Genomic DNA, 22701 nt, shown 5'->3' with positions numbered 1-22701 from the left:
CAGTACAACACTGTACCATACAGTACAGTAGTGGGTAAAGGGTAGTGGGGTAAATCCCTGACATCCACTATAAGGCAATTGATTGCGTACAGGAAGCTCACCTAGCTTAGGTACTACACCTTGGAGTAGATACAGTACAGCAGACAAAGTACCTTAACCCAGAAAGGTACATTCTTTGGTGACAGAATCGCACAGAAATCTATCGTCGTTTCTAGGGTCGACCAAGTCCATTGTGGACGGTTCAACGTGACCACAGCATCCTGGCACAAAGATATTGTGTTGTCCTTTGTTGTTGCTAGTTAGACCATTATCACGAATATATAAGTCGCGAGTAGAACATTCAAGTCTGGTCTCTCTCTTCTTGCTAAAAAGAAGGAACTTCGCATCTTCTAGAAACAACTTAAAACAAGAGTCGAATCGCAGCCAGAAAGTAATCTGTACTTCACTTACATCATCGCTGTACGCTATTACTCAGTGTGTAGCGCTTAGACCCGCAGGTACCGAGTACTCGAACCCTGTGAAAGGTGGGAAACCCACTGAAAAGAAGGGTGCCGTTTGAAAATTTCAGTTCTGTACCTTCAGTACGTAGGCGGCATCCCCCATTCGCTGCCCCTCCACCAAAAAAAAAATTGACCCAGCGGACCAAGGACGGGCCATAAACAACCAACCGCCGCCCAACCAAGTCGACCTTACCTTACTCTTCCCCTCCATATTCTCACGATCTTCTCTCTATATTCCGCCTCTTTGCGATCCCTTTTCCTTTTCCCTTTCTGAGCTATCTTTCGAATCGCTCAGTTATATCCCCCCTCTTCTCATTTTACCTTAATATCGTGTCTCGGGGCAAACCCCACCAGTCGAAATCATGAGTGTCGTTGGTAAGTTACCTTTCAGCCAGCCCGTTGCTGCTGTATGAATAAACGTCGCTACAGGACAACAAACTGATATTTGCTTATAGGAATCGATTTCGGAACCCTCAAGACCGTCATTGCCATCGCCCGAAACCGTGGCGTCGACGTTGTGCGTATACCCGCATTGTCTATTCCCCCGCTATCTGTCTATCTCAACCGACCGCCCTACCCCTCCATACTCGTCGACCACCGCCCTGCTCGTATACCCTCGATGAGATAGATAGACAATACTGCTGAAGCTTGTTGCTGACTCTGTTTGTCTTGTTTAGGTCACCAATGAAGTCTCAAACCGCGCAACTCCGTATGTCATCTCCTTTTGCTTGACCGCGTCGCTTGTCGCGCAGTCAAGCAACCCCACCATGGTTGTCCAAGATTTTATACTAACAACTTCACAGTTCTTTGGTAGGATTCGGACCCAAGTCTCGTTACCTCGGTGAGGCCGCCAAGACCCAAGAGATCTCCAACCTCAAGAACACCGTCAGCTCTCTGAAGCGACTTGCTGGCCGAGCATTCAACGATACCGACATTCAGATTGAGCAGCAATATGTTACCGCTCCTCTGGTCGATGTTAACGGCCAGGTCGGTGCTGAGGTTAACTACCTTGGCAAGAAGGAGAAGTTCACAGCTACCCAGTTGGTTGGCATGTACTTGAGCAAGATCAAGCACACCGCCGGTGCCGAGCTCAAGCTACCTGTTCAAGATGTTTGCATGAGTGTTCCTCCTTGGTTCACTGATGTCCAGCGCCGCGCTCTTATTGATGCTGCCGAGATTGCTGGACTCCGCGTCCTGCGCCTCATCAACGACGGCACTGCTGCCGCTCTTGGTTGGGGTATCACAAAGCTCGACCTGCCCGCTCCCGAGGAGAAGCCTCGCCGAGTCTGCTTCGTCGACATCGGCCACAGCAGCTACACTGTCTCGATCGTTGAGTTCAAGAAGGGTGAGCTCGCTGTGAAGGCTACTACATGGGACAAGGACTTTGGTGGCCGAGACTTCGACCGCGCTCTTGTCGAGCACCTCGCCAAGGAGTTCAAGGGCAAATACAAGGTCGACATCATGACTCACGGCCGTGCCCTCGCCCGTACCATCGCCGCCGCCGAGAAGACCAAGAAGATTCTGTCCGCCAACCAGCAGGCCCCCGTCAACATCGAGTCGCTCATGAACGATATCGACGCTTCCGCCATGATCAGCCGACAGGAGTTTGAGGCTATGATCGAGCCCCTTCTCGAGCGAACTCACGTTCCCCTCGAGGAGGCTCTTTCTCAGGCCAAGCTTACCAAGGACGACATCGACGTTATTGAGGTTGTTGGTGGTGGCTCTCGTGTCCCTGCTCTCAAGGAGCGCATCCAGGCTTTCTTCGGTGGCAAGCCTCTATCTTTCACTCTTAACGCCGACGAGGCTCTTGCCCGTGGTTCCGCTTTCAGCTGTGCCATCCTTTCCCCAGTTTTCCGTGTCCGAGACTTCTCTGTCCAGGACATCATCAGCTACCCCATCGAGTTTGGCTGGGAGAAGGCCCCTGATATTCCTGATGAGGACACTAGCCTGACTGTCTTCAACAAGGGCAATGTTATGCCCTCCACTAAGATTCTCACATTCTACCGAAAGCAGCCCTTCGATCTCGAGGCTCGATACGCCCAGCCCGAGCTACTCCCCGGCAAGACCAACCCTTGGATCGGCCGCTTCTCCGTCAAGAACGTCAAGGCTGATGGTAAGGACGACTTCATGATCTGCAAGCTGAAGGCCCGTGTCAACATTCACGGTGTCCTGAACGTCGAGACCGGCTACTATGTCGAGGAGGAAGAGGTTGAGGAGGAAATTGAGGACCCCGATGTGAGTTTGCCTGCGCCGCCAATGGCATCTAGTTTTTCTGTTTGTTCTGAGGATACGGCAACTGTATCGTCATCATCTTCGTCTGTTGGAGATGATAGTCGTGCCTATCCTGCGAAGCGTCAACGCCTCGACGATGATAACCCCATCTTTTCTCGTTTTGCCACTGCTGTCGCTGAAGATTTGGAACCTTCGATTTATGAACCCCGAACGCTAACAAAAATTTTCCCGAAGGCCATGGAAACCGATAAGGATGCCCCCAAGAAGACCCGCAAGGTGAAGAAGCAGGTCCGAAAGGGTGACCTGCCCATCTCCACCGGTAGTGCTTCGTTGGACGACTCTACCAAGGCCGCCCTCCTCGAGAAGGAGTCTGCCATGGTCATGGAAGATAAGCTTGTCGCCGACACCGAAGAGAAGAAGAACGAGCTCGAGGCCTACATCTACGACCTTCGTGCCAAGCTTGACGAGCAGTACTCTGAGTTCGCCAGCGATGAGGAGAAGGAGACTATCAAGGCTAAGCTTGAGGCCACCGAGGTATGTTTAAGACTGCACCATGATTATATGTTGAGGGAATGATTCTAACTTGAATTGTAGGATTGGCTGTACGAGGAGGGCGAGGATACCACTAAGGGTGTGTACGTTGCCAAGATCGACGAGATTCGTGCTATGGCCGGTCCCATTGTCCAGCGCCACTTTGAGAAAGTCGAGTCCGAGCGACAAGCTGCTCTGGAGAAAGCCGAAACCGAACGGGCTGCGAAGAAGGCTGAGGAGGATGCTCGCAAGGCTGCAGAGGCCGAGAAGGCCAACCCCGACCAAGAGATGAAGGATGCCGATGCTCCGCAACAGGAGACTGAAGGCACAGCCGACCCCCAGTAAATTATGAGCAAAGGGGCGCGGTGCATGATATGAATGACGTTAAAAAAGGATTACGAACGGATGTTGAAAAAAGAAAGGTCACCAGGATCAGAAGGAGAAGAGAGATAGAACATGCGATATGATTGCAAACGGCTTTGTTTTATTGGGAGAAGGAGGCCCGGATTATCATGACGGATATTATGTTACCCGAACGTTAGACCACTTTTTACACTTTTAAGTTAGTAGCTAGGATCCATACACTCGAGTTTGGTTCATGTTTTGATTATCTGTCTTCTCTTGGCGGTCTTAAAGTGACTTGAACAAGGAGCTTAATTGTAAGTGTCCAGACAATCACAATCGCCAAGTTTCAAGTTTGAAGTGCATGTTATCTTTTTGTTGCTTCGGCTGTGAATCCTGCTCTATGGTTAGGCAATCACAGGTATTTATTTGCATAGGTATGTTGGTAAAATCTTAAGATAGAAACTATATATCATCATCTATGGCCTCTATTTGACCAGGCAGCACGAGGTGCGGCATGTGTGTGCACAGCCATGGTGTCGAAGGAATGACACAGGAGAGGAAGACAAACAGTGACAAATACGGCGACAATGTGAATTTCAACTTTGATTTGGATTAAATCTTTCTTCTATACGGCTACGCTGGTTGAAGAAACCCTTTGTCCTCTCACCATACGAGCCCTCGGCCATTTTTGTTCTCCGGAAAATGCAAGCCAATACTACAAACTATAACCTTCAAACAGGATGGACGCAATTTCTTTTCCGATCTTCCCCTTCAAAATGCAGTACAGGACTCGTACTGTTCTCCCCCAATAGGGAGCTGGCTTGACTCTGCCTCCACTTTGTTTGACTGTGGGAATACACCTATGAGTGCAGGGCAAAGCCAGGCTCCCGGCGCCGGTAATGGTGAGAACTTTCACAACCTCCAAGCTCAGAGCTTCTGGCAAATCCGATTGCTTATGAAACGTCGAACAAGGGCTTGAGCTTGATGATCAGCTGCCACTCCTCGTTGCTGACTTCCTTGCGGTAGTACTCTTTAAGAGTGTCGATACTGGCTCGTGAAATCAAACTGTACAGCGTCTCTTCTTCTTCAAGGTGACGGCCGTACATAGGTTGTGAGCCACCCATCTCGATCTTGATAGCGACCGAAGGTTCCTTTCGCTTGCACACAGGGATCTGTTTGTGCTCTCGCTCGATTGAAGTACTGTGAAGTATTAATAGGGGTTTCGACATAGAAGAATCAGGAGAGTACTTACACTCTACCGAGCTTGACGACTTCCTTGGCACCAGTTGTAGGGTTATTTCTAACGGCAGCAACAGGGCAGTTGAGTCGGAGTTGGCCCTCAGTAACATCCACACCAATGACGATGGGGTCGTTCTTGTTGAAAACCTTGACGGGCTTGAGTACACAAGGGAAAACAGCAAGCATCTTAGATTCCTCCTTCTTCTTTTCAAGCTGCTCATCCATATGTTTGGTGAAAGCATCGAAGAGATGGTAAATGATATCAGCTGTGAAGATCTTGACGCCCTGATCCTCGGCGTACTGCTGTGCTTCCTTGTCGACCTTGACATCGAAACACAACATGATGGCATAATCAGGCGCCTTCTCCAACATGACACCACACTGCATGACATCACGCTTGTAGACTGGTCCGATACCAACGTTGGCAACAGGAATCTTGCAGTCCTTGAGGAAATCAAGCAGGGCCTCGAGCGAACCCAGAGTTGAGGCTTGGACGCTGACACCACGGCCAGACTTCTCAACACGGTTGAACAGAACAGCAAGATCGGACTCGACCTCATCCTCGATGTCATCCTCATCATCATCGGGGCCAACAACCATCAGGCGTGAACCAGCAATGGCACCCTCCAGGCCAGGAGCACTGATCTTTACACCCAGCGCAGCCTTGACCTCTTTGTTGTGGACATATGCTGACTTGAGACGAAGTTCTCGCAGAGGAGCTGGTGTGAGAAGTGCCCTAATATTTGTCTTGATGGCTCCCTCTGTACCACACAGTACAATGCGGTCACCTTCCCGAAGGATACCGTTAGAGAGAACAACATCGATGGTCATACCGAAACCTTCAATGGCCTTGACCTCGAGGACAGTAGCCTGAACCTCGGAAAGGTACATGAGAGAACCAACCATGCGCTCTTGAGTGAGCTGGACAATCAGCTTCAGCATGTCGGGGACACCCTCACCAGTGTGCGCTGAAGTAGGCACAAGCGAGACGTACTTAGACATGGATTTGTTCTGGTAGAAGAGCTCAGAGTTGAAACCCTGCTCGGCAAACGCAACCTTTGTTTTCTCTAGACGAGTCTCAAATTCGTTGCGGACAGCCTTGCTCTGGAGAGCCAGACTGTCTTGGAAACCATTGTTGGCAACCTGCTTCCAGCCGTAAAGACGATCAATCTTGTTGAGGGCGACAATGAAAGGAGTCTTGCGCTCTCTCAACATGCGCATAGACTCAAGAGTCTGGGGCTCAAGACCGTGCATGATATCGACGACCAGAATAGCAATGTTACAAAGCGAAGAACCACGAGATCGAAGGTTGGAGAAAGACTCGTGACCAGGGGTATCGATAACAAGAAGACCAGGAACCTTGTACTCGAACTTGCCGTCTTGGTTGACAACAGCTGTCTTCTGCTTGATGGCTTCGAGGGGGAAGTATGTCGCACCAATCTGCTGAGTAATACCACCAGCTTCGCCCTCCTGAACATTGGTCTGTCGAATCTTGTCAAGGAGCTTGGTCTTTCCGGTATCGACGTGGCCAAGAATACAGCAAATTGGTGATCGCAGGTTGTCTTCGGATCGGGCAGCCAGAGCGGCCTGGTGAGCCTTCTCGCGGCGCTCGGCAGCCTCTCGCTTTCGCTTCTCCTCGGCGAGCTGTGCGGCTGTGGCAGCTTCATCATCTGAGGATTCTTCTTCAGATTCATCCTCGTCAGACTCATCTTGGCCGTTCTTCTTCTCCTTTCCAGCCTCCTCGTCGTCAGAGTCAGCATCCCAGCTGTCCTTGACATCGCCATCAGAGGCAGCAGCAGCCTCCCAGTCATCTTCGATGTCGCTCTCGGCGGCCTTCTTCTCGGCGGCAGCCTTAGCATCGGCTTCGGCCTTCTCGCGAGCAGCCTTCTCTTCGGCATCCTTCAGGGCCTTTTCGGCTTCTTGGCGCGCTCGTTCGGCAGCTTCAGCAAGAGCCTTCTCCTCGTCGATCTGGGAACAGTTAGTATGCACTAGTGTATCGATGTCCGCATATCGTGGGTTTGTACCTTCTGTTGGCCACGGCCCTTCTTTCTCTTTGTATCGGCGGGCTTGCTCTTCTTTTCGGCAGCCTCAGCAGGACCAACTTGGATACCAGCAGCCAACATCTGTTGGAGCTTTCGCTCATTTCTGGCTTTCTCCTCCTTTTGGGCCTTGGTCATGTACTTGCCCTCCTTCTTGAGCTGCTCAATGCGTTCCTTTTCCTTCTGCTTCTTCAAAGCTCTGGCTTCTTCTCGCTTTTTCTCTTCCTCGGCAGCAAGGCGATCCTCCTCCTCAGCCCGAGCCTTGGCCTCCTCATCAGCTCGAGCGGCTTCTTCACGTTGACGCTTGAGCTCCTCCTGCTGCTTCTGAAGCTTAGCGAGATGGGCGGGGAGCTTCTTCTTCTTTCCTCCAGCAGCCTCAGGCTCCGGGGTAGGCTCAGCAGGGGCAGCCTCTGCTTTCTCCTCGGTAACTTCGGGCTTTGCAGGCTCGGCCTTGGGGGCAGGGCCACCCTTCTTCTTGGCGGCGGCCTGACAGATAGTTGTTAGCGGTTTATATGTTCAAGTGAGCAGTGCTAGAAAGCATCTGTAGTAACACATACCTGCTCCTTCTTTCGCTGCTTCTCACGCTCCTTCTTCAATTTCTCCTTCTCGGCCTTGGTCAAGATACGACCACCATCGGCATCATCTCCAGCGGCAGCAGGCTCGGGCTTCTTAGCAGGCTGCTTGTTCTGCTTGCCACCCTTGCCCTTCTTCTCTGGCATGGCGAACTCATCGTCAATGTTGGCCTCGGCGGGTGCTTGAGCAGGGGGCTCTTCGACAGCAGGCTCGGGGGCAGGCTCGGGCTCGGTAATGCCCTTCTTCTTGCGCTTCTCTTTGTTCTTGCGCAGAGTAGCCATCAGTCCACCAGCACCACCCTCGTCATCGTCGTTGGCGTCACCATCAGCACCGTTGGTATCGGCAGCGGGCGGGGCAATGCTCTCGCCCAACTCGGCCTCCCAGTCGTCTTGCTGGTTCTTCTTGTTTCCCTTCTTCTTGGGCGGCATCTCGGCGGTTGGCTGATCGGCTAAGTGAAAGTCGAGATACGGTCGTCGAAACTGGTGGATGAACCAGATGTATTTCTGGAAATTTTGGGGAAGAGGCGAACTACCTGAGCCCAAAAATTAAAATACAAAAAAAGGTGCCAAACGAACAAGGCAACCAAATGCTCGCTCTTGGTCTCTCTTCACACACACAGAAGAGCGCCTGGATGGTCAGGTTGGAGTGTGAAAGGTAGGTGGGTTGGGTCAACTACGCTGCACAAGTTTAAGGCGGGGCAATCCAGCGGGGAGCCACTGTACCATCACAACCTGATCCAATACTGCAATACAAAGTTTATTGTGGCGAATCTATCTTCTATCATTGGTGTTTGGTAGGCGAGAGTTTACACAGTAAAATACATTGTTCATGCCATTGATCTGTTCAACCTTGAATAGTCGACCAGTGGATTTTTCCTAGAGAAAGAAATTCGCTATCATGATCTTTCTTTCCAAACTGAAACACCGTTGACAATATTTTAAGCCGCCTCAGCCTCTGATGCAGTGCGGGGCAGTAAAAAAATAAAAAGCAGGAATCGTTTATTCTGTGAATTCACTATATTATGTAAGCCCCCGTTACTACGATCTGAGAATAGCCTCTACAACCTTTTGGGTAGCAACGAGATTGTCTTCTTGGTGAGGCTTAGGATGCCAAAATAAACTAGGCTGAATAATTGTTGAAATTCGCATGAAGGCGACTAGATTCTTTCGTTCTCTTTGAACTGAAGGGCAAGTTACTGGGTCAAACTTAATAAAATTTATAGATAATTGTTCTTGAAACTCTTTCATAACTACCCAAGTGATGCAAGTTTGTAATACAGCCTTGAAGCTACCTTGAGCGTGAGGTCTTTTTTGTGTCCTCTTTAAATCTAAATCAGATTGCTGGGGCCAGAACATACTCAAGTATCTTATAGCCCAGCTCAATGTACTTCTCCTGTCCTTCAGCGCCGCTGTCCCGGAAACCTTCTGTATGTATGCCATCTTCAATTCCGTCCAGATACTCGCAAAATAGATCGATGCCATCGCCAATGGACACAAGACTTTTCAATGCGCCCAAGTCGAAACAACGTTTGAGCAAGTCCCCGTCGATATGCATCATCCCTGGATAAGGTTGAGGCTCCAGTTCTAAATCCAAATCGAGATCCATGCCGCTACCTGTTGATGGCTGGTTGTTGCGTGTAAAGGGGCATACGTTCGTATTATGATATGCCAAATTCTGTATCAGTCGAAGGAAACGCCACAGGTCCGTTCCAATCAGGGAGAAATGTTGAAGTGACCCATCCAGGGACACGCCTAGAACTTCGGCTTGGTCAGTTGTGCTAAACAGTGTATCGTACTGTCGCTGACGGTCGACTGCCAGCCAGAAGGGCCGCGTGTGGCCCTTGCGGAATCTTCTAATAGACGTGGGCAAGGTTCCTTCAAAAACAACCTCGAACTCCTTATTGCGTTGGCCCCAAGGAATCCAGACTCCAGCAAGGCCAGCTTGCGAAGTGGATATCACATTCACGGGCCACTTGCCCGGTTGTTCTTCAGTATCCCCCATTTCGATCACATGCCCCGTGTACCGCGTTATCTGGTCGCTGTGTATGACGGACGCCTGAGTTTCCTCCGATCCCACCTCAAGGTCGATAACTTGTAGAGAGTGCTGCGCAGTCAATGCGCAGACTTGGTTGCCTTCAACCCGAAGTGACGTAGCTGGTGAGTCCAACTTGATTTGCTTCATCGGTTTGAGTTTCTTTTCTGTGAGATCAAGGACTTCCCAATGGAGAACCTTGCCAACGCAGAATAGGAGACCCACGGTATCTCCAACAACCGCGTAAATTGGGTCTGTAAAACCTTTCTTCTTGTACCTGGTCCAGTATTGCAATTGCCTCGTCGGTCCATCGGCACTCTCAACTTCTTGTGCCTTCACAGACACAATCATCAATCGACCATGCTGGGTGGTCACAATGATAAATGGAAATGTTTTTCCATCTTTGACATAGAACCACTCGTATAGCCCAAAGATCCTATCTCCTGGATGTCCCAAGCCCGAGATGAAATCGGACGGTTGCTTGTCTTTGTTAGCCGCAGCTGAAATATTGGCCCCCGTGTCCGGATCGATGAAAGAAAGTGTTGGACGATCATCTTTCAGATGTGCGACCACCAATGCCTTCCATTGTTTAGAGTAGATAACACGCATTGGTGTTCCGTCCAGGGGGATGCTGCGAGGAACTGGGCCGACATGAGGCCAGATATCCACGAGAAGAATTCGCGTCCCAGATAGCAACATAAGAGACATGTGCCGGTGGTAGCCAGAAAGGCTATGTTCGAGACAGAACGCAGAGTGAATGGGTGGCGATGGCATTGATTGCTCGTTAGAGTCGGTTGCCAAGATTTGATTCTTGGTGTGAAATTTGGTGGTCGTTCCCGAAAAGCCGGTCACAACTGATAAGATGTTGTCGCAGCATACGAAGGCAGCGTGACTTCCATCGAACGGGCCAGATGCCCCAAATACGTTGGTAGGTGAGAAACCGATCTGCTCGACTGTAAAAGAACTATGATCCAGGCCGTCGTCTGAAAGGTGGACAGTCACAAGGTGACCGGTTCTGGTGCCCAACAATAAAATGGTCTTGTCGACGGTGTCAGCGATTGCATGCACACTTGTGAATGCTTCCACCTGGAAGATAGCTTGCTGCTCGGTGGTATCTTGTGAATTGTTAGCATAAGTGTCGTGTTTCGGCCATTAAAATACTAAACCTACTGAGGTGCGGTTGCGGAGTCTTGCTGCACAACTCTCGACCATCCAAGGAATATATTGTTAAGTAGGGCATGCCATCTCCAACAGAGCCCACCGCAATACATGTCTCGAGCGACCTTTTAAAGAGTCCCAGGCATGTTACCTCACCCTTGGCTTCAAATGAAGTTACATGCGATAGATTCATCTGGTCAACTCGCAAAACATCTAGCCGTGATGCCTGGGCGTCATGCGAAGATAAAACTATCGTGTCGTCGAAGCAGCACGCATGGTCCGCGACTAGAGAGGTCTTCCCACAAGCTTCACCATGGTTGTGTCTTGAACTAAGTACTGTTAGCTTTTCCATGTCTGCAGATGTTTTTCTTTAATCGTGTGCTGACCTCTGAAAGGGCGCGATGAAGCTTGTGCATGTTTCGGTGATCTGTATAATCGTCCCTTGGTCATTCTGAATCGCTGAGATTGTTCGCGATGAGGTATCAAATGGGCAAGCCTCTGGGGACAGAGCACTGGCGTTACTCAGATCACCAGGGAAATGAAGCACGTCCGAGGAATGCGGCAACGATAGCACAGCATAGAATCCTCTCTCCCCTTGGCTTTCCATTGGAAACATCCATGACTGGCGAACAGGCTGATCATAATCGAATTCAAGTCCAATTCTTGCCTGGATACCCCATCTCAACTCTGTTAGACTCGACTGAGGTCCTCGGCCGGAAGTACAAAAGATACGATCCTTCTGTCTCATGTTTGTAGGAGCTTTGCGTCTGGCCGAAGGTTCTTTATGTGTGCTACCGCCCGCCCATGAAAGATTCGTATCGGTGGTGGCGAGGTCTACAACGGGTGACCAGTTCGGTATAGTACTAACTTGCTGAGGGTCGCCGCGGGCTTCAATCTAGAACATGTGAGCGTTGTCCAAGCGTTGTCCACGAGGATAGAATCGAATACCTTCCAAATACCCCCTGGGCCTGACTCTCCACCAACCACAAGTACGTCTGAAAAGACATCATATGCCGTCGCGAAAGCAGTCGTAATATTCGTATTGATCGTTCCAACGTTAATCACCGACGGGACTAGAGCCATTGCATCAATTTCTATGTGTGCAATGACACCATCTTCGCGAGCCAGGTAGATAGTGTCCATTTTTTCCTGCCATGAACTAAGTCTAAATGGCCTTGACCAAGCCGTCCAGAGGGGTTCAGAGGCTCCATGATGCAAGTCGGTTTGCCCGGGAGAATGAGTCTCGATGGTGTCGAATAGTGTTTGTCCAGTAAATGCATTTTTGACAATGCCAATACAGTTTTCCGAGACCGCAAAAAAGGCAGTGTTGAGTTTCAGTGGAATGATCATGAGGGGCATTCGATGCTCTCTTGGTAGAGGGGTTCCCTTCTCTGACCGAAATACAGTGGTAAGTTCATCACCAAGTTCCCAGTCGTAGACGACCATGCGAGAGACATGAGCTTGCTTACTAGCTTCACGCCGGATAATGATTAGAAGGAGGATGATATGATAGTCATCCTCGGGTCGCGGATGTAAGAATTCCATCTTATGTATGACGCCCTGTGTCGTCCGGATCCGAATCGACTTAACAGGCTCAAAAGATCCGCGATTTCGGAATTGCGAATCCATGGCTGCAAGTGACTCTAACTCGTAAATGACAAACGCCCCTTGAGCAGACCCAGCAGCCATGTATCGGGAAGACGGGTCAATAGAAAGATGGTATCCAAGAAATTGTAAATTTCTAGGGCTCTCGTACTTTGTTGTCACAAATTCAAGCGTACCATCCGCACGCTCTCGAATAAACAGGAACACTGCATCTCCGGTCTCGAGCATCAGCACCAATAGTTGTGGTGGTAACGTATGATGTACGTCGGTTTGGTACGCTCTAACATCGTCCTGCATGGCAACGTCAGGGTCTTCGACCTTGGTTGTACCAACACCTGCACCATCAGGCGGCGCTCCGAGGACAATTGCGTTGCGAATTCGCGTGCCAAAATCAGCTTTTCGTATAACCTCATGAACTTGCCCATCTTCGCGGAGTTCACTTATTTGTACAAAACGATCCTAAAATGATCAGCAGACGTTCCAATCCTAATTATAGGCCTTAACGGGCGACATTCAAGTTGCTCTTTAGAAGTAGTCGGTCGAGACTTGCACTTAGGGATGTACACAGATCGACCATAGCAGCAAAAACATGACAAGCTTTATCCTGCCAATCACTTGATTGTTTGTGGATGGAAGACTTGGTACATGCTGGCTTTTGTTTCAATAAAAAGGTGAGACTTACCCCGATGAACGCAAGGTCATTGTGGGAGCGCGACCGCAACCAAACCGGAAGAACCCAATGGACGACAGGGCTCTCTATAATAGTTCTAGAAAGGATCCCGCAAGCCGGTCTCTTGGTATGGAGGTCCGAGGTGGTCTTGGGTACAGAAGAAGAGGCCTTTAAAGCATCTTGGAAACTGACTGTCTGCGTCACCCACTCGCCATCTCTAAGAACACTGCTCTGGAAAGCCATGCTGAACTCTTCATGGCATCAAAGAAACTAACAAAGCGTAGTCTGGGGCGATTTTCGCAAACGAGTGCTCCGATACCAATTATGAAGGCTTCGAAGCTGAAAAGCAACAGTCAAGATGACAAGTGACGGCTCCCGCGTGGAGCACTCGTGACGTTCCCGTAGCAGACGATGCGCCGGAATATCAGGTAGTAAACTCGGGACAGAAGGAGAATAAGGCAGACCGAGGTTCTTTCTAGTAAATTTGACAAATCGTCGGGTGCGTCGCGTATGCAAGTACCCTGCTGCACAGCACTGGTGCGGTCCGGTGAATGGCTGTCCACACCAGTCCGAACGCCAACTAATTTTGACGCCGCTGGAATCCCGCCTAGTAACGGCCTATCGTTCGGGCAAACCAGGGGTAGTTGAGCAATCTCGGAGTGAGAACTAGAGGAGAATATCGGGAGTTTGACAAAGCCTCAGGTCGATCGTATTGAGGTACAGGTGCAGATAAGGTACAAGTGGCGGAAGGCTGTCAGAGATAGGATAGAATTGCCTGCACTAGCTGCAACATTGAGCAGGAGAGGCTTCCTTAGTGACAGAGCTGACCTAAGAAGGTGTTTGGTAACAATGTGGTGTTATTCAAGGATCGAGTGTCTTCTGCCTGAGCCAGAGATGCATAAAGCTAATGGTCGATTGAATGGTCAAACGGAATGGTTCCGGGCCGGACTGGGTGGTCGATATCCGCAGATATGAGGTGCTTATTGACGACACCACAGGGAATGCAAAGATTGAAGAAAGCGTGAAGAGTGTAGAGTGTAGTACATCAACCTCGGGGAAAGTTGATTATTGATCAGGGCAAGCTGTTGTTAGACAAGAGCGCCCCATCCGTGTCGAGATTGGCATTTGTGGCCCGCAAGGTGAAGGGCAGATAGTGATACAGATCAAGTCTGTTTCGTCTCGGAGGATAAAATCGGAGCAAGCCACAAAGGATTGAGTCCGATGGGTCGAAGTGATCTGGTCTGACCTGACTGTGATCTGACCTGCGTTGGTTGAAAGCAACTCGAACGAGAGAAGCATGAGGCTCCGAAGCTGAAGAGAAGCCTGAGGTGAGATCCACCTTTTCTGTGCATTTACCTAAGTGCTATCCGTACTTTAGCAGGTACCCGTTGAACGAGAGGTACACGTACCTGGTATGGATCAATATACCATCCCTAGGTAGTAATTAGGCGCAGATAGTAGTGGAGGTCGGGTGTGATGGATGGATGAATGTGATGGATCGATCCCCAGTAGCCCGGGGCGGATAGATTTTAGCGCCCCGCCAGACCCTAGCACTTTTAGGCGGAGAGGGCCTACGAACAGTCGGGTGGTTCTCCGATACTAAGAATCATCCAATCCATCACTGCACTGTTGGTGTAAGTGTACAGAGTACCTAGGTCAAGTTGGAATTAATCCTTGTTCTATTCTGCAAGTTGCCTTCACCATGATGACTCAACAGCCCGGTTTCACCCTAGCTATGTACCTAGTCTATACCAACCAGCCCTATAACAGGCTTCAACGGCGTGGATTTCTGCGTCTGTCACCCTCGTATTGCTCTAGGGCCACCAATAAGACAGCAGCGCGAACATGATCTGAGCCTTGGGCGTGGTAGATAGGTAGGTAGGTAGGCATCCATTGTGTCCAGTCTTGGGTTAATCATTACAAACTCGAGTCAAGGCCAGACGCAGCAGTGCAGAATATCTACTGTAGTACTCTGTAACGGGCAGAGAACCTGAGTGTCTCTAAGCTGGCCTAGCCCCCGACATAGCCTAAGTGGTCAGCCCTGGATCCCTGCACACAGCACGGAACAAGTTCGTTCATGGAGAGGGACCTCCTTAGCCTACCTTGATGTACGCAACTTTGACGGGAACAGTGTAATCACCGATATAATTACAATGTCTTGCACGACGCAGTCTTACATGTAAAAGTAATGAGACTTGGTCACATCCAACCTGTTTCTAACTACTTACAGTGCTGCGATAACGCTTTGTCTCCCTTTGTTTTTTCTTTCTGTTTCTCCTTACTTTGGGTATTAAAAGTGGCGTCCGAGAACCAGGGCGTCGGTAGAGCGGAGCGGCTCTTGGGTTTCAATACTCCCCGTGCAGCCGGGTTAGTTATCGATCTACATGCACTGACGACTACGGCGATTCTGTTATGAGTTGTGACGAAACTTACTACTAACCTACCCAGGTATAAGGATACTCCAATGGTTACTAGAGAAGCTATATATTATCTGCGAGCTCGCTATACTTTCGGCTAATAATATACCCTCCCATGTATAATTAACGTCAGGCAAAAGTGCCCGGATCTTGTTCTCAGCACAGACCTAGTTCTGATCGATTAGACTAGCTCTTTCACTCTGGACTGGCTACAGTAATCTGTTGCCAATGTTGTTTGCATCTCGGATCTTGAAGATGCCGAGTCCAACGAGCTCTTAATTGTTGTAGGTTTGGTCTGGACCGTCTTTGTGTCTTAACTTTTCTTTGCCCTTCTTTCCTTCCTTTTTTCCCACGCCAACTCGAGTCCGATAACTCATTCTATGATAGTGGATATAGGTAGTAAGCCACGTTGCTTTTCTTTCTGCACATCCACCCATTCTTGCATGTGTGCATTTGTTCAGCCCTGACGAGGAAAGCCATCGAGCCATTGGCCAATAAGAGCAGAAGTACTATCAGCTTGTTTCCTTTACGATGTCGTTGAGATATTCGACAGAAACAAGAGACTATAGTTTCATGTTATATTCTAACCTAGAAGTACACAATTACGGTATGTGATCTAGGTAGGTACCTATACAGACAAAACCAAATATGGACTATGCAAATGCCAAGTGGGGCATCAGTGTGCCTCCATATCAATCTACTACTGGGACACTAAGTAAGGGAACTAACAGTTAGCCCCCATATCCAGAATCAAGGCAAAGGCTGAGAGGGAATGTAAATGACTCAAGTTTTCATTGGGACGCTGACAATTATGTACCTACCTTGGTACTCTAGGTATAGTCCTCCACTGTTACGTGTCTCATAATATGGAGATCGTCGGTTGATGGCATAAGTCAAGGCCTGTTTCTCTGTGAAACGGGGCTCTCTTCCCTTGTGTAACGCGAGCTATCATTTATGCCAAGCCATCTCGGGGACTTTCTAAGAGTAGACAATGTACATAGAGCTTAGAGCGATACAGGGGGTTTGTATAGTGAAGTAAAGGATTGCAGCTGTCGAATTGAGGATGTCTAATTACAATGACAAACTCTTTCTTGCAGGTGGGTGATGGCCATTGGTATTGATTCATCTTACATGAGTTTAAAGCTTATGTACTTGCAGGCTCACGTGTACAATATGTTAGACAGGAACCTCGTGGTTATTGGTCGCAGGACTCTGTAGTTGATTAGCAAATGCATGGTAAGCCAGAGCTAAAAATGTGTTATGTCTCAAACAACTGCATGTTCCAACTTAGACGTCACATCAGTCGAATCCTTTTCTTTGTCGTTCGTGTCTTAGTCTGATGAGAACGGATGCTTGGGGTCTATCAGTTAGTTACCATGGAGTAAGATGGTATTGTGATGAGCGAGTCACCCTAGAGTAAGTTGCAATCCGGTTTGTTGGTTTGTTCTGTATCTAGACTCCCATCATTTGGTGGATGCTATGGGCAACCAAACAATCTGAAATACCTTGGGTAATAAACAAGGCTTAGGTACTATGTATTTCAGTTACTGAGGGCATCAACTTTAAGTAACAGCAAGTATGTAATTAATGTTAGAAATGCCCGAACGTGGGGGATTCTCGGGCCCGTCCCGTTCAGGCCCGAACAAAGTGGATACGTACCTTCTGGCTAGTAGCAGCTGGAGCGTGCCTGGAGGTTTACGTACTAGGCACGGCACTATTACGCTACCCAAAGTTAGTAACTCGCATTGAGTCTGAATCAACCTCACACCTCCCATCAGCCAAACAGGGGTCAAAAACGTCTTGAACTTACTGTACCTACCTGCTAGGTACCTACATACAGCGAAGAGCAGACCAAGTGACACGAAACATCACAACCCCTTTCGATTCGACACATTTATCACGGGAAATGAAGAAAGACTCCAAGATTGCCCAGTAATAACACATATATCATTCAGCAAGGAAATAGACACGCCTTGTTCTGTTTCTGAGGTGTCCCGTCTCTTGGTCATGGCGAGAATCTGCATTTGATACTCATCCCTTCCCATCTCATCCACGCTCTGTCTCGCATCCCTATTTTACCTTGATTTGTCATTCCATCAAGTTCGTCATTGGTCCCTGTCATGGATAGCCCTCAAGAAAACGGCCATCAGACGCCGTTGTCTGCCAGCCGCACCAGTAGCAACACCAATGTCAATACCAGCACGGATGTCTCCCAGGAACCTGATGTCCTGTCCAATCCTAAAGCTGCCGAGGTTATCGAAGCATGCAAATGGAAAGACATAAGCCGCCTCCGATCCCTAGCTGAGGCGCCTGGTGGATTCCTGTCCGATACATTACGAAGGCAAGCCTGTACGTGCTCGTCCCTATTTACACGGGTTGTCTATCTCGACTAACACCGTCTCACAGGGCCTATAGTGCTGGGCCTCGACGTCCCAATCGGTGATAAAGAGGATCTATCATCGAGACAAGACGCTTCTGGGGATTGGAAGCAATTACCGCGCCATCGAGATGAGGACCAGGTTCAGCTTGACGTCAACCGCTCCTTCATCTACTACCCAAATAGTACTCACCTGCCTTTCCATTCTCCCTTTTGTGAGAGTTACGAGAGCTAATGTGCCAATAGATCAGTCCGAGGCGGAGTTAAGTCTCCGCAAGTCAGAGCTCTCATCTCTCATCACAGAGGTTCTCCGCCGCTACCCTTATCTATGCTACTTCCAGGGCTATCACGACATTTCCCAGGTCCTGCTTTTGGTGCTGGCCCCAGAATGTCGAGCTCAGGTACTTGCGCGGCTATCGGTTTTGAGGATACGAGATTTCATGCTACCTAGCTTTGGGCCAACGACCGCCCAGCTTCGTCTTCTTCCTGATATCCTGCATGCGGCTGATCCGAAGCTCCGGCGACACCTTGCTGGTGTCGAGCCGTTCTACGCATTAGCGGGCACACTGACAATGTATGCGCATAATATCGAGACGTACCAAGACATCGCTCGACTGTTCGATGTCTTTCTTGCGCGGGAGCCTGTATTCACTGTCTACATGTTTGCCCAAATCATCCTTGACCGCCGGGATGAGATCTTCGAGATTGACGAGCCCGACATGCTACACGTTATCCTTGGCAAGGTGCCTACCAAAATGGATTTGGATGCGCTTATTATCAAGTCGGCTGCTCTCTTTGAGCGTTATCCTCCTGAGACTCTAAGTTATTGGCGTCAGATTTCCAAATTCAGTTCTCTCAAGACGGCCCGTGATATTGAAGCCAGCACGAAACAGACTATGGAAGAGGGCGCTGAGCTTTTTGACAAGCAAGTGGATGAAATTCACTGGCAAGAGATAGGTGATCGCATCAAGCTGGCTCTTTGGCGTTATCGTCGACCCGCAAGGACGGTCGGAATGGCTCTTGTCGTGGGGGCTTTGGCTTTCTACCTTCGACGCAACCCAACCCTTGTTCATCGTATGGCGTCCTTTTTCGCCCGATAGGCATATGCTACTTCCGTTTACGCGGAGCTGGTTCTGGAAGTGCTCAAGACGGTCCTGTGCAGTATAGAGATTTGGCAGCTAGAGAGTAATTTCTTTGTACTTAGACGACAAAATAGCTTTTCTCCTTACTAATGAAAAGAAACCAAAAGCTTCGTTCAGCTACAAAAACCATTGATGAACCCTCTCCCCTTGACGCCGTGCGAAAAGAAAACATGCGCTTACTGCTCAAGCTGAGAACTCAAGCATGTAGTTATCTACCATCATTAACCTCTAAATTGCCAGCAGTATCATAACAAGCGAATTTCTACGATGCTTCTTGGTGCTGAGTCTTCAACTCTTCAAAGTGCTCCTGCTGCTCGTCAGCCAGCTTGCCGTTCGCATCACTGATGATAGTGAGGACAAGCGAGTAGTTGTTGTATAAGAAGCGCCCGCTCTTGCGCTTGTCGCCGAATAGTTCGGCATGCCGAGTGAGAAAAGTCTCTACGTCAGAGCGCAATCGGCGTAGACTGGACACAACAGGCTCGTCATCGCCAGCGTCAGTGCTGAGAGCCAAAAGGCCGTGCAAGATTTGCCCGAAGCGTTGCGTTACAACGTGAGGTGCTGCAGAAAGCTTCGCAGCTTCTGCACGGCTTGGTTTGGCAGGAATAGCATTAATCAATTGACGGACCGACTCGCAATGACGGTCCATGATAACCTGAAGACGGGGCCAGAGTAGCATAGTCGTGGCGTTGATGTAACCGTCAACGGCTGGGACCTTGCGGCGCTGAAGCTCAAAGGCAAAATGTTGATTCAGGCGAATGCAGAGGAGTAGACCTAAAGCATCATAGCTCTCTCCTATGAGAGTCTTCGATAGTGTCCGGCCGAGCTCGAAAGTGGGCTCGAAGATGTAGTTAAAGTTCTTTGAAATCTGACTAAAAGACAGGGCGGGTGAGAAGAAGGTGGCCATAAAAGTGTATTCAGCGGTGGCATTGTCAATGAGCGCAAGATTGAAATTGCGGAAAGGGACTTCCAGATAATGTGTTGTTTGGTCCTCCTCAGCCAGGTAGGATGAAATGGCCGTCTGATTGTTTGTCTTCAGAAGATCAATGCGTCTCCCTAGGTTAAAGGCATCATGAGGGGGTCCCGGTGCTCGGTTACTTGAAAGGACAGTGGCTTTGCGAGTCGTGTCCTCGTGACCAAGAGCATCATTCTTGTCAAGTATGTGTAGTTTGATCTTGGCCAGAGCCCGCTCATACCGGGAAAACTGATTCAAATAATACCATCGCATAGTGTTCATATATGCTAGGGCGATCTCATTGGCAAGTTGTGCATGTTGTTTATGTAAGAAAGTAAACAGTTCCTTGAAGCGAAGGAAGTTTTGTTGTTGAATAATTTGTGCGTTAATATGCGGCGACCTCAGCGCTTTGATTTGAGCTACGATGAAGTCGCGAATACGTTCAATTGCCTGTTTGAGTTAGATGAGATTGTTTGTAGAGTCGCATTGCTCTCATACCTTCATAGTAAGCTTTTCCAGAATTGGTTCGAGATCCTTTGCAGCATTACAGGTTTCGGTTTCCGACTTCTTCTTGAACATGTTCGACCTGCGATCAAGTTCGGCAAGCATCTTGGCCCATGATTCGTCGATGTGGCCCTCAGAGATCTTGGAGATGACTTCAGGGGGTAAACTCAACTCCTCTACTAACGGTCCCAGTGCCTTCTCCACCTGCTTTCGGTTCTCCAATCGTTTGTTCAGTGCTGAAGATCGGTTTTGTAAAGACTCAATGTCTGCGGAGACCATGGCGAGGTCATTACGAAAGTTGGCAAGGTTGAGCTCAACCGAATTAAGAACGTCGTCGCATGCTTCTATCGATCGGTGAAGGTCTTCGAGTTTGGCTCTATCATTCTCGCCTTTCATAAGTTAGTTGAGGGTTCAAATTCCCTGGGCGCACAATACCTACTCTCTTCTGTTGTTTTTGGCTTGCGGTTGTTAGAGATGGTTGTGTCAGGGGGTTGAGATGTAGCCAGCTCCTTCAAGGACAATCCTCCAAAATCAGCTTCGAAGTCGAGATCATCCTGGTATATAGCAGTATTCTTCTCAGGCTGGTCGCTAGCGTCAGAAAACCCTGCCAACAATGTTTCCAACACCTCGAGAGAGTCGGGTCCTGTTTCGATTGTCGAGGCCTGCCTTAGACCAGACCCGTTCGGCCTTCGCGCTGAAGATAGGAGTGATGAAGAGGAATCGTTGGAAGCCAGGGAGAGCGAGGAGCCACGAGGAGATACTCCAGGGCGCTGGGATGTGACATATGGACTCAGAGTACTCGATGTTCTCTTGGGATAAGGTCTGCCGCCAGGTTGAGGCGTGGAGGGTCCGGGACTGGTGGCCGGGCCTCCAGCCAGTCGATCGAGCCACATGTTGATGGGAGAATGGCGGCGAGATAATTCGATGAAGGGTGATTAATTATCAATTTCGAGACTCGTGTTAAATGTCATGGTATCATTTATCGGTGTTGGGCGTGCTGGCGATATGTCAATACTAAGTCAATGGTTGAAGCTGGAGTGGGCGCATAAGGGTCAGCTTGGCCAGCTTGCAACGCGAGGCTGTCAACAGCTATTGAAGCGTAGGTGTCAGGTATAAAATGATTGGTCATGTCGGATTACATGAAGCATGTGCTAGCTCAGCCTCGTGTGGCGCAGGGAGCCCCAGTAGCGGGATCTCGGAGAACCGACACCCGAGGTATATACCGATACTAATAAGACTCCCTAGCTCTCTACTGCTAGCTACCTGCATCGACAAGACAATCCATCCTGCCAACAACTTACTACAAGTATTTTACATGCAGAGATGGGAACATCACGGAAAAGGTGGCGGACAATTCTGCAGCTTGGTAGTAGTGGGCCTTCGACTACAACGCTTGCACCGAGTAATTAGGACATGGTGGTAGCAATCTTTTGAATGCACCTACTGCATGCAAGCAAGAGCTTGGAGTGCATTCAGCAAGGCAGCCTAGCCAATCCGGGAGGTTATGTGCCAAACTGAACCTCGGATTTGCAATGGGAGAGAAAGATCAGAATTGACCCCGCGTGCGTAGCTGCACCTCTTTGCATTGAGCCTGGGAGGTTGACAACAAGACTTTTTAGATCTCGTGCCTTTGACTACCTGCCTACCGACCTGGTAGTCTAGACTCGCAACCGCCCGAATTCGCTGGCTAGATCGGGTCTTTGCCATTGGAAGGTTCTCAGTAGCCTCATGTGCTTGGGTCTACCTCTTCCTAGGGCTTGAGGAAATAGAAATACACAAGCATGCAGGAAGGCTTTAATAAAGTGGCCATGATTGGTTTCTCACGCTGTTGAAGTCTGAGAGGTAAGTGAATTAAGTTTTCTTCGATTTCAAAACCCAACATTGTAGACAGTGTGAACAGGTAACTAAAAAAAAAAAAAAAAAAAAAAAAAAAAAAAAAGAATGGAATTCTGTTAGATCTGGTTGTGATAGTCAAATCCAAGTATCTTCGGGATGGAGGATAAACAATTAAATCGAGTGAACCCCGCTGGCGCAAGCTCATGTCACATCTGTTGACTGATCGACAAGGCGACAACCTCAGATTTGGTCTGAAGCTGCCAGTCCATGGCAATTAACGCTTTTTAGGCTGCTTCCGCTCCACCCCGCTCAGCCTTTGTAGCGGACAAGTGCCCTGTAAGAAGATGACCCCTCCACTGATTGTAGAGGGGTTGAGGACAAAGGCGAGGGGCACAATGCAACAATAAATGGAGCTTCATCGTAGACTTGATAGACCCCTCCTTCAGACAAAGGACAGGACCCAAACAGGACCTCAAAGACCCAATCCACCGAGTTAACCTCAGGTTCAGAATTAACCTAATCAATTCACGAGACAAGAGCTACCCTGCCT

General features: G+C 49.2%; 5 protein-coding genes across 5 annotated transcripts; 2 read left to right on the top strand and 3 right to left on the bottom strand.

Annotated features, from left to right (window-relative positions):
• The first annotated feature begins 376 nt into the window (after nucleotides 1-376).
• B0J16DRAFT_330697 (heat shock protein 70 family) lies at nucleotides 377-4091 on the top strand. The gene is made up of 5 exons (XM_046126499.1): nucleotides 377-875; nucleotides 956-1017; nucleotides 1178-1209; nucleotides 1304-3266; nucleotides 3327-4091. Exons 1-5 carry the CDS (start codon nucleotides 863-865, stop codon nucleotides 3606-3608), a joined length of 2352 nt encoding a protein of 783 aa, XP_045990246.1. The 5' UTR covers nucleotides 377-862; the 3' UTR covers nucleotides 3609-4091.
• Nucleotides 4092-4187: 96 nt separating this feature from the next.
• On the bottom strand, nucleotides 4188-8205 carry B0J16DRAFT_298165 (uncharacterized protein). The gene is made up of 4 exons (XM_046124482.1): nucleotides 7444-8205; nucleotides 6872-7372; nucleotides 4861-6815; nucleotides 4188-4808 (listed from the first exon to the last, which is right to left on the bottom strand). The coding sequence occupies exons 1-4, from the start codon at nucleotides 7885-7887 to the stop codon at nucleotides 4562-4564; spliced, it is 3147 nt and encodes a 1048-aa protein (XP_045990245.1). The 5' UTR covers nucleotides 7888-8205; the 3' UTR covers nucleotides 4188-4561.
• A 339-nt stretch (nucleotides 8206-8544) lies between these two features.
• Nucleotides 8545-13577, bottom strand: B0J16DRAFT_42140 (mono-functional DNA-alkylating methyl methanesulfonate N-term-domain-containing protein). Its single transcript, XM_046133833.1, has 5 exons — nucleotides 12936-13577; nucleotides 11597-12712; nucleotides 11035-11543; nucleotides 10661-10977; nucleotides 8545-10605 (listed from the first exon to the last, which is right to left on the bottom strand). Exons 1-5 carry the CDS (start codon nucleotides 13164-13166, stop codon nucleotides 8792-8794), a joined length of 3987 nt encoding a protein of 1328 aa, XP_045990244.1. The 5' UTR covers nucleotides 13167-13577; the 3' UTR covers nucleotides 8545-8791.
• A 3520-nt stretch (nucleotides 13578-17097) lies between these two features.
• B0J16DRAFT_280364 (rab-GTPase-TBC domain-containing protein) lies at nucleotides 17098-18935 on the top strand. The gene is made up of 3 exons (XM_046123899.1): nucleotides 17098-17689; nucleotides 17747-17902; nucleotides 17964-18935. Exons 1-3 carry the CDS (start codon nucleotides 17461-17463, stop codon nucleotides 18815-18817), a joined length of 1239 nt encoding a protein of 412 aa, XP_045990243.1. The 5' UTR covers nucleotides 17098-17460; the 3' UTR covers nucleotides 18818-18935.
• Nucleotides 18936-18938: 3 nt separating this feature from the next.
• B0J16DRAFT_280359 (Sac2 family-domain-containing protein) lies at nucleotides 18939-21386 on the bottom strand. The gene is made up of 3 exons (XM_046123898.1): nucleotides 20755-21386; nucleotides 20310-20704; nucleotides 18939-20261 (listed from the first exon to the last, which is right to left on the bottom strand). Exons 1-3 carry the CDS (start codon nucleotides 21206-21208, stop codon nucleotides 19122-19124), a joined length of 1989 nt encoding a protein of 662 aa, XP_045990242.1. The 5' UTR covers nucleotides 21209-21386; the 3' UTR covers nucleotides 18939-19121.
• Between the last annotated feature and the right edge of the window lie 1315 nt (nucleotides 21387-22701).

The sequence above is a fragment of the Fusarium flagelliforme genome (genome assembly GCF_020744385.1).
Source record: "Fusarium flagelliforme strain FIESC 12 MPI-CAGE-AA-0113 chromosome Unknown B0J16scaffold_1, whole genome shotgun sequence".
Lineage (NCBI taxonomy): Eukaryota > Fungi > Ascomycota > Sordariomycetes > Hypocreales > Nectriaceae > Fusarium > Fusarium flagelliforme.
Note: the sequence above shows the minus strand (reverse complement) of the source record. Positions and strands in the feature narration are given on the sequence as shown.